Genomic DNA, 15,689 nt, shown 5'->3' on the forward strand with positions numbered 1-15,689 from the left:
TTTAGGATATTTGATCAGCGTAGACAAATTGGACTGAAAAGTCTGTTTCTGAGCTATACATCTCTAAGGCTCCATGTAAAGCCACTGTACCGATGGCTTACCCAGGTTCCAGAGCTTCACCTTGGATCAACCTCAGGCTACGAAAGAATGACAGCGACACCAAAGCATAGGAGCTACGAATCTTCAGGTACCCACTGATCACCTCGATGAGACCCAGGTTTGCTTCCAACTCTGCTGCAATGTTAGCTGAAAAGGCACATAAGAAATTAGAATTTTCTCGACTTCACAGTGCTGCCACCACACAAACAAAAGGAGTGCGAAGTGGTATAGGTTATACAGCAGCACTAAAGCTGTGGGGCTTCAGAGGAACATAGCAGTGTGGAATTTCCCAAACTTCATTCGTAGAGAAAACAGGTTCTCCTATAAACTTGAGACAAAAGAATGTAAGGAACTGGAAGCACAGCGAAGGAGAGTAGTAAGACAACAAAACCGTCCTGATTCAGATTCAGTGTTGCAGGGAACAGGTGGAAAAGAGAACATGAAAAACAACAGGTGGAGAAATGAAACAAAAGCAAAGGCCTGGAGAGAGCAAGAAAGAAAGTGACTGATATTGCAAACTCAGAGACTGATGGTTTGCATGCCAAAAGATTTGGAGAACATTGCATTCTACAGATTGGCTCAATTAGATGAGAAAAGAGGGAGTGGGGGGGGGGGGAGAGAGAGAGAGAGAGAGAGAGAGAGAGAGAGAGAATGATGTTACACTGACGATGTTACCTAGAATGGTGACGAAACGTCTGAAAAAGAACCTTCCAGCTCAGCGAGCAAACTCACATCCAGAACCTCAACTTGAGCTACAAATCTTCTCAAAACTCGCTAGAGAGAGAGAGAGAGAGCATGCAGGTGGATAGAGAGAGCGCACAGGGGCAGAGGGAGCAGTGGAGTTGGGCAGCAGGGACGGAGAACTTGTTAATGCAGTGACAAAAGTCTGAGGTGAGTAAACAACAGTTGCCTCCAAATTTACAGAAACAGCTGCAATTTCAAAATCAAACACCAGAGGACAGACACTGCTTTCAGAAAACTCTTCAGCTGATGAAGCGAAGCAAAAATGTTTTGCAATCTAGGACTTTGTCACATAAATGTTTCTTTGTACAAGTGCCAAGGACAAGAAACAACTGTTTGCTCTTCAAAGTTCATCCCACTTGTACCCAAAATCAGTCAGAGCATCCATGGGTGTTTGGAATGTCCCTCAGGTTTTTTTATTGCGAACCTGCTTGGGCAGGTTAATCTAAACATTCAACACTCTGCGTTCATATCCATTTCAAATGTGCTTCTCCTGTTTTCCTCTCCTAATTTATGATGAAACTATACTGGCTTTATCTTTCTATCTCAATGATAAGCTCCTTTGACTGTCACCTTCATCATTTGATGCTCACCATCCTTTCTTCTGTCTTCCTTTTCTCTGTGCAGAGGCCACAAGAATTGATTACAAAAAAAACTGACTGAAGTCCAACCAACACAGAGTAAATAATCTCAGTTCTTGTGTTTGACTGTCTGGCTGTGTATTGTAAAAGTCCATTCGCTTGTACAATTGCTTTGTCACGTTGTCTAGTCACTGATGTTTGTGGCATGTTAATTATGTGTTAGGATCGGCATTGGTTAAATACTTAGAGCACTTTCAGGGGTTCTTATGACGCAGTGGGAGTGTCCCAATCCCTGGACCGAGGGGCCTGGGCTCAAGCCCCACCTAGTCCAGGGGTATGTAATAACATCGCTGAACAGGCTGATTTGAAACATGGGTTAATAAAAATAAAATTGAGAGAGAGGCTGGAGCCAGGGCGTCCAGGTTGAAGTCCCACCTGCACCAGAGGGGGATGTAATAACATATCTGAACAGGCTATTTATAAATACTCATAAAGAGAGATTGGATGCTCTTGTGGTGCTGTGGTAATGTCCCTACTTCTGGGACAGAAGGTCTGGGTTCAAATCCCACCCCCTCCAGACATGTACTATAGCATATCCGAACAGGATGAGTAAAAATATTGATAAAGGGGTTGTTTAAAGATGCTGACATCCTTTTAATTGGCTTACTGAAAGAGTATGAACAGAGAATGCTGGGAATCTTGAAGGGCAGCGCTAAAGACCTAGATTTGAGTCCCACCTGCTACAGAGGTGTGTTATCACATGTCTGAACAAGCTGATCAATCATTCTAAAAGAGAGACTGCTTGGACACAGGACTGGCACTTGTAGCACCAGATTCTGGGAACAGACCAACTATCACTTATTAGTTTCTGGTTTGACACTTCATCAACTGGCTTGGCATCAAGGTAACCAAAAGCATGAATTCACACTCTTTGCTGGATTACTGAAGTCCTGCACAATATTCAGAAACACTTCAAAGGTGCTTCTTCCTTCCAACAAATGTGAAACTTTATGAAACTTATTGTTAAATGGATCTGGGTGGGATGCTCTTCAGAAGGTTGGTGTGGACTTGTTGGGCTGAATGGCCTGTTTCCACACTGTAGGGATTGTATGATTCTAATTTCACATTTGTCAAATGCACAATCATCAAACTAAACTCTCAATCCTTTACTGAATCCTCTCTCTCTCACTCTCTCCATTTGAACAGCAACACATTTGAGCAATTTAACAGTGGTGCGGTCCTAACGCCATGACAAAAATAAATTGTATATAAAGGCTAATGCCAGGATCAAATGAGAGTCATTAACTTGTCTTATAAAGGAGTTTTGTTTCAAACGTTTTAAAAAAAAGTCTGGAAGTCAATAACTGTACATCAGCAGAACCAAGTACCAGCATCAGATTCCACTTAACACAGACTATCGCTCTCAATATTTAATGTCACTACAAATTTCTCACAACATTAATATACCCTTTAAAATACTCAAATTATCATCTAACAATTTTAATTAGCATTTAAAGACTTAATTATCCTTTAAACATCTTAAGGTATCTTCAACTTAAAGTTGTGCTATACTTAACAAAACCCTTTCATTCTTAAATTCTTTCTCATTTGGTCAACCTGGCTTCACTGCCGACCAGACTGCCTCCACAGAGAGCTTGCTTTGTGCCAACGTATCTGTTGCTTCTCCTTCCTGCAGTCACAGAGTCATTATGGCACAGAAGGACAGCATTTGGCCCAATGAGTTGATGCCAGCTCATGGTAGAGCACTCTAGTCAGTTCCATTCCCTATAAACTCATACGTTAGAACTCCCCAAGTGACTCTAGTCGCCAAAAGAAGCCTTCAAGGCTGACTGTGATTGACAAGCCAATTGTAAGATAAGCACAACGAGGGACATGGAGCTCAGACAAGTGAATGGAGACCAGGTACAAATCAACCATGTTCTCTATCTCTCTGGTTGAACAGGCTTAAGATGATAAATGAACTACTCCTGCTCCTACCACCAACAGTTGCCATAATTTGAGGGCACCACTGAAGCTGCTGCTTGAAGGGGCTCTTCTTGCGATATGATGATAATGTCCCTACCTCTGAGCTGGGAGGACAGAGTTCAAGACCCATCTGCTCCAGAAGTGTGCAATCTCATCTCTGAACAGGTTGATGAGAAAAACACGTTAAAATAAAATTTTAAAATGCTACTAGGACCGTAAAGCAAGCGTGAGCTTTTCCAATGAATACAACAGTATCACATGGCCATCTATCGTGGAGCTGCAAAAGAAATAATATTCACGTAGGTCACAGGTGCAAATCTAGGCATCAACAAAAGCATCTAGATGGGTAAACAAATAGGAAGGGTGGAGTGGGAAATGGGCCAAATGCTGGCAAATAGGGCTAGGTCAGATTAGGATGGCTGGAGGGCACAGACAAGTTGGACCAAAGACACTGTTTCCATGCTGTATGTATCTACAATAGGGAAAAGCTTCAACACACAGAAACCACTGACACATTAGCAAATCAAACAGTAATGGTAGTTTAGCAGGTCTGGCAGTTTCTGTGCAGAGAGAAACAAAGTTGATGTTTTGAGTGCAGTATGAGTCTTCTCGACAAATGTTTCTCTCTTCATAGATGGTACCAGACCTGCTGAGTTTGTCCATCACTTTCTGTTTTTGTTTCAATGTCAGCATCCACGGTACTTCATTTCATGGTGGAAGTAATCAATTAATTTTAAGTTGAAGTATAAATCACGATATATTTTCTGCAGAAAAGCACTTGTTTCTTAAATTTTCCTCCTCCTCTTGAGGAAAATTATGTGCCATCCTGCATCCTGCACACACACACTCTGCAAATGCAGTCTAATAAATGCAGAACAGAATGAAGGTTTCCTTCAAAAACCAGCTGGAGATTTTCTCAGGTTGGGATGCATGGAGATGAGTAAAATAACAAAATCCTGAGACAACATCATGTCTTCTGGTACTTACTTCCTCCACGGATATTGATGACCAAGCTGCCTTTGATGATGGTGCAACCTCGCAGCTCTTGAGCAGCTGTCACCGATTCGATGGTCTTTACATTCACCGAGCAAATTTTTGGACACAACCCCGTACAAGGTTCACAGAGCAGGCTAATAACGAAAAGAGCAGAGATTTTTTTTAAAAAGTTAACAGGACCTGCTAAAGTTTGAAGCCATCATTCCCTACAATGTTCTTTTGATCTTTTACAATGGTCAGAGTGCATCTTAAGCTCTGCAGTCAGGTCAGGTTGTAAAGGAAATATCTCCTTCTGCAGCAGCTGAATCCAAGTGGTGGTCTCACGTCCCATGTCAGGCTATCAGGGTCAAGCCCTATTCCTCAAGCACAACAACCAATACCATTGCACAGCACCCTGAGAATCAGGAGTGCCCTGTCAGTTGAGATATTAAACCAAGACCCTGTTGTTCTCTCAGGTATTATAAAACACTCCGTCATGATAATTTAAAGAGGCGAATCATATCCCCAGGGCCATGGCCAACATTAATCAACAGTTTCTTGAAAATACACAACATGAACGGGGCAGCACAGTGGCTCAGTGGTTAGCACTGCCGTCTCAGAGCACCAGGGACCCAGGTTGGATGTCACCCTCGGGCGATTGTCCATGTGGAGTTTGCATATTCTCCCTGCGTCTGCATGGGTTTGCTCTGGGAGCTCCGGTTTCCTCCCACAGTCCAAAGATGTGCAGGCTGGGTGGGTTGACCATGTTAAATTGCCCGTAGTGTTCAGATGGCTTTAGGTGGCCTATAGGGTAATGGGTCTGGGTGGGATGCTCTGAGATCAGTGTGGACTTGTTGGGCCGAACTGCCTACTTCCACACTGTAGGGATTCTATGAATATCACTGAGGAGGCAGACATGTTCCCAATGCTCTTTTGTTTTATCTTGCAGTCATCAGGGCAAACACAAGAATGCCAAAATTCAAACTATCATTACAATTTGTACTTCAGGAAGAGAGACTTAGATTGGTTAGCAACACCTTGGCCAATCAGTCAGCATTCTTTATTCCTGGACATATAAACACATGAATTAGTCAATTAGGTCTTTCGAACCTGTTGCACAATTTAATAAGATCACGGCTGATCTGTTTATGTCTCAAATTCTACTTCCTAAAGTTGCACAATCCTCCAAGATAATCCTTTTTCCCCATTTTTGTTCTGAACGATCACCCCCTAATTCTGAGCTCACCCACAAGAAACATCCTTCCAACAAACACCTGTTAATCACCATGATCGTGTATACTTTAATTAAGTCCCCTCTCATTCTTCTAAATTCTAGCAGTAGAAACAAACCCAATCTGTACAATTTGTTCTTATATTAAAGAAACACTCGTTCTGGGTAAATGTCCTCTGAACTACCTCCTGTGTTATGTTGCACTGATGATTTGAAATTTTGTTTTCTTGCATTTATCCCGAAAGCAACGTGTACTTATTTTCACATTACCAATAATTAACTCAATCAACATCAATATAAAAAAAACTCGATCACTTTGCTGTTTACAGGAGCTTGTTTTGTTTTATTGCATTAAAACAATGGCTACATTTCACGAATATTCAACTCATCAGTCAAGCCCTTTGGAACATCCCAACATTATGTAAAAAAAAGCTACATGAATGCAAATCATTCTTTAATAAGCTAAAGAAACCTAAACTTGCAAGAATTAAGGAGGGGGGACTGTGTTGGCAGAGATATGTAAAACATTGAGCAGAATCAAAAGGTTTAATCCTAGAAATTAACTGCAAACTCACAACACAGTGTAATGAATATGGAAACAAACTGGTAACAGGCACCTTCAATACTGAGCCTCTTCACAAACAGCAAATATGTGGAACAGCCTGGCGTGGGCCAGGTCAGATCAAAAACATTTGGAATTGGCCTCACAGCCCCATATCGCTGCAAAGATGCTACAGAAGCTGTCTGAGATTCTACTGATGGGCAGTGATGAAAAGGAGAAGCAAGAGGCTTGTGTGGAGCATAACACCAGAAAGTATGGGTGGGACCAAATGGTCTGCTGTGTTGTAAAGAGCTACAAAGTGTAGGTGGGAGTTGAAAGAGGCATGAGGGATAACTTTTTCAGGGCACACAGTGTGTGGCTCATGTGTGGTAATAAGTGCTAGAGGAAGTGGTGGATATAGGTAGTTATAAGATTTAAAGACATTTGGACAAGTTTATGAATAGGAAAGGTTTGGAGGTATATGGGCCAAATGCAGGCAGATGGCACTAGTTTGGTTCAGGGACATGGTCAACGTGGACTGATTGGACCAAAGGGTCTGTTTCATGCTCTGTGACTCTAAGTGGGTGACTCCGATTGTTCGCTAGGGTCAGCTAGGTGAGTCAAAGAGCCTCCCCCAAGGTTTCTCCTGAAAACGCATGAAAACCCACCTTGCTGACAATGCAGCATTCCTAACAACTCGAAATTACAATGAAAAAGGCAGGCCTGAAATAAAATATACATGCTAGCGAATGTTAAGAAAGACTCTCCACCTCCATATCTCAATCAGGCAGACAGCAGGGAAACACAGTAGGGTGCATAGGCAAATCAGGCAAACCCACACAGCCCCAAAACTGTGCTCCACTATCCACTTTAGTCACAAACAGGATCAAGTGCCTTTTTAAATGGACTTGTAGCACAGCTGTTTGGCATTGATTTGTGAATGCATCTAGTTCAATCAAGAAAATAAATTTCAAGGCAGAAAGGTACGAGTAACCTTCTCATCTTTTAATTATTAGTTGGAACACTGACTGACGACATTTTAAAATAAATCAACTTTGATCAAGTTCTTTGCTGAAATAACACAAAGGGCTGATGAGGGTAGAGCAATGTATTTGAACCTGCAAAAAGACATTTGGACAAGATACCAGGGATGTACAAGGTGTGGAGCTGGATGAACACAACAGGCCAAGCAGCATCAAAGGAGCAGGAAGGCTGGTGTTTCGGGCCTACAACTTATATATCTCCGATTCTCCAGCATCTGCAGTTCCTACTATCTCTTAGACAAGATACCATGTTGTTTCAAAGCCTATGAGATGATTGGGGTGTAAGTAGAATGGATACAACAATTCACTAAAGGACAGAAAGCTGAGAGCACTGGTGAGTGGTTGTTTCTCTGGTGAATGGTAAACAGTCCCGTATAGTAGTGTCATTGGGGATTAGTATTACAACCATTTCTCTTTTTGACAGACTTGTACATTAATGCCCTGGACTCGAGGCTATAGGGGCAAAATTGCAAAATTTGCTACTGATACAAACTTGGAACTGCAATAAACAACAAGAAGAACAGTAACAGACTTCAGTAGGGCATAGGCAGACTGGTGAAATGGGCAGACATATGGAAGATGAAATATAATGCAGGGATGTGTGAAATGAGTCATTTTAGTAGGATGCATGAGGAAAAGTGAACTAAATGGTACAATTTTAAAGGGAGTGGGCGAACAGAGAAGCCTAAAGATGTGCATAAACTGGTGCCTGTGAACATAGCAGGACAAGTTGAGAAGGTTGTAAAAGCACATAAAATCCTTGCTTCAATTAATAGACTATAAAAGCAAGGAAGCTATGTTAAATCTTTCTAAAATTAGATAGTCTTCAACTGGAACAGTGTCTTTAATTCTGGGCATTGCACTTTAGGAAGGATGTCAAGTCCTTGGGAAAGCATACTGTAGAGTTTTCTGGGGAGTGATGGTGGAGTGGCAATTTCAGTGGACTACCAATCCAGAACCATCAGTTAATATTTTGGGGACATGGATTGAAATCCCACCATGGCAGATGGTGAAATCTGCACTCAAAAAATGTGGCATGTAAAAACCCATCATGTAATCACTGTTGATTGTTGTAAAACCCCATCTGATTCCCTTCAGGGAAGAAATCTGTCATCCTTACCCAGTCCGGCGTACATCTCACTCTAGAGCCAAAACAATGTGGTTAACTCTTAAATGCCCTCTAGGCAAATAGGGATGGACATTAAATGCTGACTCGACCAGCGTTGCCCACATCCCATGATGGAATATATTTTAAAAATTACCAGAATGGTTCCAGGAAGGAGAGACTTCAGGCAATTGCAAAATCCTTCAGGGGCTAGAAATATAAAATAAAAGTGTAAAGTGCTGGAGAAAGTTAGCCTTTCTGGCAGCAACAATGGAGAAACAGAGTTAACGTTTCAAGTCTAACACCACTCTTTTTCTCTTCCTTGACAGCCTGACAGCCATTTCTCTGCTCCAGCAGCCAAAACCCCTTCCTGTGATTCCCCCTCATTCAACTGTACCTTAGTCAATGAGCAAATCCAGTCCTTGGCGCAGACAATGCCAGACGCAGTGGTAGCAGCAATCTCTTTGATGAAAGCCTGCTGTTGCTTAGTTAAGTGCCTGATTGGCATTTAATCACAGAATCACTACAGTGTGGAAACAGGCCATTCGGCTCATCGAGTCCACATCAACCCTCTGAATAGCATCCGAACCAAATCCACCCCTCTACCCCATCACAGTAAACCTGCATTTCTCATGGCTAACCCAGCTGGCCTACACATCCCTGGACACTATTAGCAACTTCCCAGGGCTAATCTACCTAACCTGCCAAATCTTTGGACTGTGGGAGGAAACCGGAGCACCCGGAGGAAACCCACACAGACACGGGGAGAATATGCAAACTCCACACAGACAGTCGCCCGAGGCTGGAATTGAACCCAGGTCCCCAGCGCTGTGTGCCAACAGTGCTACCCACTGTGCTACCTGCCCAGAACAAGCAACATGGGTCACCAGAAAATCTGTTTTTATGAAGTTGCTTGAGAGATGCATATGGGTTCTGATAGCAGGAGAACTCCCCTTCAAGATAGGGTTTCAAGTGTACCTAAGATCGTAACGAAGGCTTCAATTGAACATCCCCTGTGCAAAGACGTACAATGCAGACAATGCAGCCATCTCTCAGTACTGCAGTGAAATGCCAATCATGATTTTTGTGCTCAGGTCCTGGAGTGGGATATGAACTCAGAACCATGCAAGTACCTACTAGACCATGGCTGTATTTGTTGTTGGCTCTCAGGCCAGGGGAAACAGCCTCTCACCGCTTACTCTGTTAAATTAGGGGCATTTAAACAGTCCTTGGATAAGGAGATGGATGCTGATAGTGTAGGGGGATGGGCTTAGATTAGTTCACAGGTCGGCACAACATCGAGGGCCGAAGGGCCTGTTCTGCGCTGTATTGGTCTATGTTCTAAACTCTCAAAATTTTATACATTTCAATCAGATTAACGTGTATCCTTCTAAACAGCAGGGCTGGTCGGTACTCTAGGATATTGCAGCTGAATGATTTGCCATCCTGGCTCACTGATAGAAGAGCAGACCAACCAAACTGTGGCTCAAGATTAAGGCTTGGTTGAAGAAGTGAATTTCAAAGAGAGATCAAAGGAGCACAGGAAACCAGAAGCAACGACCTTATGAGGAAATTCCAGAGTGATAAACCTTGTGGGCTAAGGGCGAAGTAAAGGTTGCTGGGTGGTGGTATTATAGGCTAAAAGTCAGAATAAACGTGTGTTCAGGACAAGAAACAGAATGGGATAAAGGTTAGGTTGTCAGGTTAAGGCTCTAACTGCTGTGCTGGGGTTGGGGGCCTGCTGATTGCTCTAACTCGCTGTGAAAGGCAGGGCAAGAGATTAATTTAATACTGTAATTCGGATGTTTGTTCTGATTTTGCTGAAAATCGAGTGGACAGCTTAATAATGAAAAGACTGCAAAAAAAAAACACTCCCATCTCAGCACCATCAGCAGTTCGTGTTGGAAGCAACAGTGAGACATTAACTAGCAGTTAACGTCACTAAGTGGTCAACAACTCTGTACTGCTGCAGCCAATAAAACAAGAGTCTAAAAAAAACTTGATTATGTAAGTATGTAAGCTTGCTCAACAGCTCAGACCTGTTCCTAAGAAGGAGATGTTCCTGTCTGACATTCACAAAAGCAGATTAAACTGTTCTGTAGTAATGCAACTGGAACAGCTCCAAATAGATTGATGCAAATCAGCAGCTCTGCAAACCCCAGGGGTCTTAAATATGAAGAGGACGGGACTGCTCACAAAACCTGGGCCACAGCCCACAACCTTCTAGAAATGAGTGGAAATCCACAAACTTCAACTTCTCCATCAAGACCTTACTCAAAACCTCCTCATTTACTCACCTAGTCTTCCTAATTCTCCTCTACCTTGCTGCTTACTTTCTCTCTTCCTTATAAGGTTTGAAAACGTTTGAATGCAGGGGTACTGTACAAATGCAGTGCGCTCACTCTTTGTGGAACTGGGGACAAGGGCCAGTTTTCTAGAGGCTTATGCAGATGGAAACCCACTGAGGTAAAAAGGAACTGACTGACATGGGCGGTGAAAGCAACAGCAACTTACAGGCTTGGAAATATCTGTAATTTGATGGCGCAAGCACAAAGGTGCTTAAGTTTTTTTTAAATCTCTTCTCTAGGACCTTCAACCTATCCCATCCGAGCTAGACATGACAGGGTGCTGTTGAGAGCTGTGGGTGGGTCTGGGCAAAACCAGATAAAATCATGCAACCTATCAACTTAACCTGTGCATACTAACAGCACTGAGTTCCAAAAGTGCCTGGCCACCTAAGACAGCCAAACCTGTTTCGACCTGCAAAATGGGAAGACTCCAAATCCATCACGACGAGTCTGCACTTCTATTAGTGAGCCAGGCTGGTAAATCAATCAGCTGCAATGTCTTGGAGTACTGACTGTCCCCGCTGTTTAGAGGAAGGTAAGGTAATCTGATTGAAATGCATAAAATTCTGAGACAGCTTAATAGAAAAGCACTGAGAAACTGTTTCCCCTGGTCTGATAGTCGAGAACAAAAACAGCGTTTCTAGACACGGGGCCAGCTATTTGGAATTGAAATAAGGAGGAATTTATTCATCAGAAGGTCCTGCATCTTTGGATCACATTACCCTAGAGGGTTTTAGAAACTCAGTCATCGAGTATATTTGTGACCGACACGAAGACTTTTAGATGTGAAGGGCTTTAAAGGATCTGCTGATAGTACATGATAGTGATATCAAAGTGGACTATCAGCCATGTCCTGAAACAACGATGGAGCTTTCAAGAATCTGTACAATGTTCTCCTGCTCCTACTTTTAAAAACGGATTTGTTCACAGGACATGAAAAAGGTGCTAGCTAGGCCGGCATTTGTTCTCCGTCCCTAATTACCCCCTAGAAAGTGGTACTGATCTGCCTTCTGGGACCACTACAGTCCATTTGGCAAAAATACCATTAGGAAGTTTTAAGATTCTGGCCCAGCAATAATGAAAGAACAGCGATATTATTCCGAGTCAGGATGGTGAATGACTTGGAGAGGAATTTAAGAATGGTGGTGTTCCCACACATCCACTGCCCTAGTACTTCTGGATGTTAAAAGTCACAGTTTGGGAGGAGCTGTTGGATAAGCCTTGATGAGGTGCTGCAGTGCACTTTGTAGATTGGACACACTGCTGGCACTTTACCTCAGTGGTGCAAGGGACACTAAGCAGACAACTGTTCTTGTCATCAATGGTGTCAAGCTCCTTGATTGTTTTTGGAGCCACACTTGTCGAAGCAGTAAACAGATTTATGGACAAACTTTGGGAAATCAGGAGGTTACATTCTAATGCAATCACAATGAGTCCACCACGAGATAGATGGACTGGGTAAAATAGTTCAATGAGGAGGAATTATAAAACCTCACTCAGCCTTCTCCAATCACCAGATCGCTGCCCCACAGGCTAAGGGAAAAGGGCATGGGGTAGTTGCAATCCCAGTCATAATGAAGATTAGTTCCTCCCCTTGTTTTACAGTTTACACAGATTTAACCAGACAGCTTAGTCACAGACCACAAATTAGCTAAACATTTCAGTAGCAACAATGCCTGCAGGAGGAGATGCATGCAGTTACGGGCAGATAGAATCTTCCTGCTCCTTAGATATGGGAACTAAGTAACATAACACAATGAGTTTTTAAACAAAAACAGAGAGAAAAAGGCAGAGGATTAAAGACAGCACGTGCTGGGAGTCACATGTGATGCAATTCACCACAAGGCGGTTGCAGTGAATTCCTCAAACAGACAGTTTCTGACCTCAGTGAGGAACAGTCAGGCAGAAGCTAGACACACGCCCAGAAGGAGACAAAATGAAAAACATCATCTCAATCCAGCACCCGACCAACTCCAGAATTACCAATTCACCCAGTGACACAGATAAACTACATTTATTTTCCAGGAAAAGGGCATTTTCCAAATTGGACCAGCTTGTAACTTGTCCTACAAATAATAACTACTCCACTTTTTTTCCTGCAATAAGAAACTCAATTACCAGTGAATCTAAGCATAAAAGTATACAAAGAAAAATCCTTCATCTATCACTCTTAACCATTACACATCAGTATAAGATAAGTGGCACAGTTAACATCCATTCATGTCTTACACAGTAAAGGTAGTCTCATTAAAGACAGATCATGCAAGTATCACATTTCAATTCTCAGGTAGGGGGGTCACACTAATATTTACACAGCAGCTCATTGTCTCAGAAACATCTTAAAGCTCTTTGAGGGCAACAAATTACTTTGAAGTTTGTTCAGCACTGTTGTCGAAAGTCACATCTTTGAGATGAGGTCCTTAAGACTAGGGTCCAGCAGCTCAAGCTTGATTTTTTTAAAGATTTGTTTATCGGATGTACGGAGCACTGGCTATACCAGTTTTTATTCCACATTCCTAACTGACCTTGAACAGCTGGTGGTCAGCTGCCTTCGTGAACCATTGAAATCCAGGACGTAAGTACAAGTACAATTGCATTAGAGGGAGTTCTAGGATTCTGACCCAGCAATAAAGTTCAAAGCCAGGATGGTATGTAGCTTGGAGATGAGCTACTCACCCATCAGTGTCTGGACAATGGTAACCCCTAGGAGGTTGACAGTAGGGATTCAGTGACAGTAATGTTATTGAAGATCAAGAGTCGATGCTTAGTTTCTTTATAGTTGATATCGATATAAATATTTGATATTGTTTGCACAAACTAATCTTTCCCTATATAACAGGGGCTTTATCTGAAGAGTAATCAACTTAGCACCAGAATATGAAAAATGCTCCATAATCCAAACTCTTCCTCAGGTACAAGTAGTTACACAAGAAAAGCTAAGACTACAGAACTACTGTGAGAGGAGTGTAGGACGAGGGAAACTTTACAGTACAAAGCACTTTCACTGAAGACCCCTTCAAAATTCTGTCCAGCCTCTTTGCTTCCTGACTGTTCATCAGTCCAGACAAGTTGGGTCAGTAGATACAAATTCCCCATCAACTAACTACCAATCAACCAAATACACACATTACATCAGTCCCAGAAGAATAGCCTTGTCTGCAATACATCCTGGCCTTGGAAAGGGGGAAGGTTGTAACAAAATTCTTTTCTTCTTAATTTAGAAATATAAATTCTAATTATCATGTCAAGCCCTGACAAGTTATGAAAACTCAGTCCAATAAAAATCTCAGTTTTCACTACTGCTGTCCTTAGTTACAAGCAGCCACATCAGACTAATCCACTCAGATCATCTGCCCGAATTCTTTGGAATCAATCTCAGCTCCACTGCCCAATTCTTGTTACTCAGCTTATGGTGTTGACTCTGGTAAAGCCACAGCTGGAGGGATACTGGTACAATTCCCACATGACCCTATGCCAATAACAAGTAGGAGAATGTATCAGCAGTACGTTAATGGGCAGCACCTTTAGCCTTGTATCAGAAAGTTACGGGTTTCAGTCCCATTCCAGAGACTTAAGTGCAAAGTCTTAGATGACTCTGCAGTGCAGTACTGAGGGAATGCTCCACTGTCAGAGATGCTATCTTTTGGATGGTATGTTGAATGGAGGCCATTTGTCTATCCTCTGATGTGAACATATCAGATCCCAAGGCAAACCCACAGCACTCTGTCAAAGAACAGCTGAGAAGTTCTCCCCTTTGTGCCGGCCAATAGTTATCGCTCAACCGACAGCATTAAAAAGAAATACGTGCTCATTATCATATTGTTATTTAGGATGTGCGTTTGCTGCGCATAAACTGGCTGCCCCATTTCCAACTTTACAGCATTGACTATCCAAAGAAGAATTTTATTGTCTGTAAAACTCCTACCCTCAATAACCTCTCACACCCTTTACCTATTAGTAGTCCACCTACATCTACCTTAAAAATAGTCATAGCCTATTAAGGCTCCGCAGCCTTCTGAGGAAGAAAGTTCCTAAGCATCAACAATCCCAGTGAATAAGAATTTCTTCTCAGCTCAGTTTTAAATAAGGAACCCCTAACGTTTGAACAGTGATGCCCACTTCTAAATTCTCCCACAAGAGAAACCAGTCTCTCCACATCCACCCTGTCCAGACCCCCCACTCAGGATCTCCCAGGGTTGTGCAAATGCACATTTTTCCATTATCGCAAGGGGAAACACAACCAAGTCTAATATGGTCATTCCCAGGCATACCACTTACACCTCTTTAATTTCCCATTTATGTGAGCGACAATGCAAACTAAACATGGTAAATCAAATGGTTATAAATTGGTTGCGTTTTGTTTTTGAAACACAAATACATTTCACTAACGGCCAGAAGATTCCAAGCCAATATTTCCCTTACTTACCTTGGGGATGGTTGCCACAGCTGTTAACTCAAAGAGCAACTCAGGGCTTTGGGTTGTTTAGGTACTAAATTTCCCTAAAGCCTAGCTTGTAAACACTTTCTGGAAAGAAGTGAAATTACACCATTACACTGCAGCCCACTCAAAACACCAGCCTCCCCTCCCCGCCAAAACTCCCTTCAATTAAATGCAAACTGTGGTTCTGCAAAGAGGCCTTCAACAGGGGCTGGATCTGATATATGATCATCTGGCAGAATATATAAAAGACTAATAACTTCTAATTTTAGGAATAGATACACTAACAAAAAATCAACAGTAAAACATAAAGACCAGGTATGAGCGTGGCAGCAAGCTGAGAATCTGACACTGGTAATAGGGATAAAACTGGTTTCTTTTGCCAGCTTTACAGATACAGGAGCATTAACTCATAGTCTTCAGTATAGACATAGTCAGCATTAATCTGTTTTAATTAGACAACAAGAGGCAATAATAATCAAATCGGGACCCAGCACCAGTGGGAAATATAAACAGGAGAAAATCCACTACCAAAGTAAGGCACAATCTGGTGTTAAACACCACTGGGCTCTCAGTGCCAGTGGAAGCTTCACCCACTCAC

The 15,689-nt window shown here is 42.4% G+C and overlaps 1 protein-coding gene across 2 annotated transcripts in view; it reads right to left on the bottom strand.

Moving 5' to 3' along the window:
* LOC125465635 (insulin receptor-like) overlaps nucleotides 1–15,689 on the bottom strand; it is a 269,756-nt gene that overhangs the window by 57,456 nt on the left and 196,611 nt on the right. For both annotated transcript variants that reach the window (XM_059638575.1, XM_059638574.1), the window contains exons 4-5: nucleotides 4,395–4,537; nucleotides 102–246 (exon numbers count right to left, since the gene is read on the bottom strand). In XM_059638575.1, coding sequence (XP_059494558.1) covers nucleotides 102–246; nucleotides 4,395–4,537 — 288 coding nt within the window. The remainder of the gene's footprint in view (nucleotides 1–101; nucleotides 247–4,394; nucleotides 4,538–15,689) is intronic.

This window comes from Stegostoma tigrinum, chromosome 30, assembly GCF_030684315.1.
Source record: "Stegostoma tigrinum isolate sSteTig4 chromosome 30, sSteTig4.hap1, whole genome shotgun sequence".
NCBI classification, from domain to species: domain Eukaryota; kingdom Metazoa; phylum Chordata; class Chondrichthyes; order Orectolobiformes; family Stegostomatidae; genus Stegostoma; species Stegostoma tigrinum.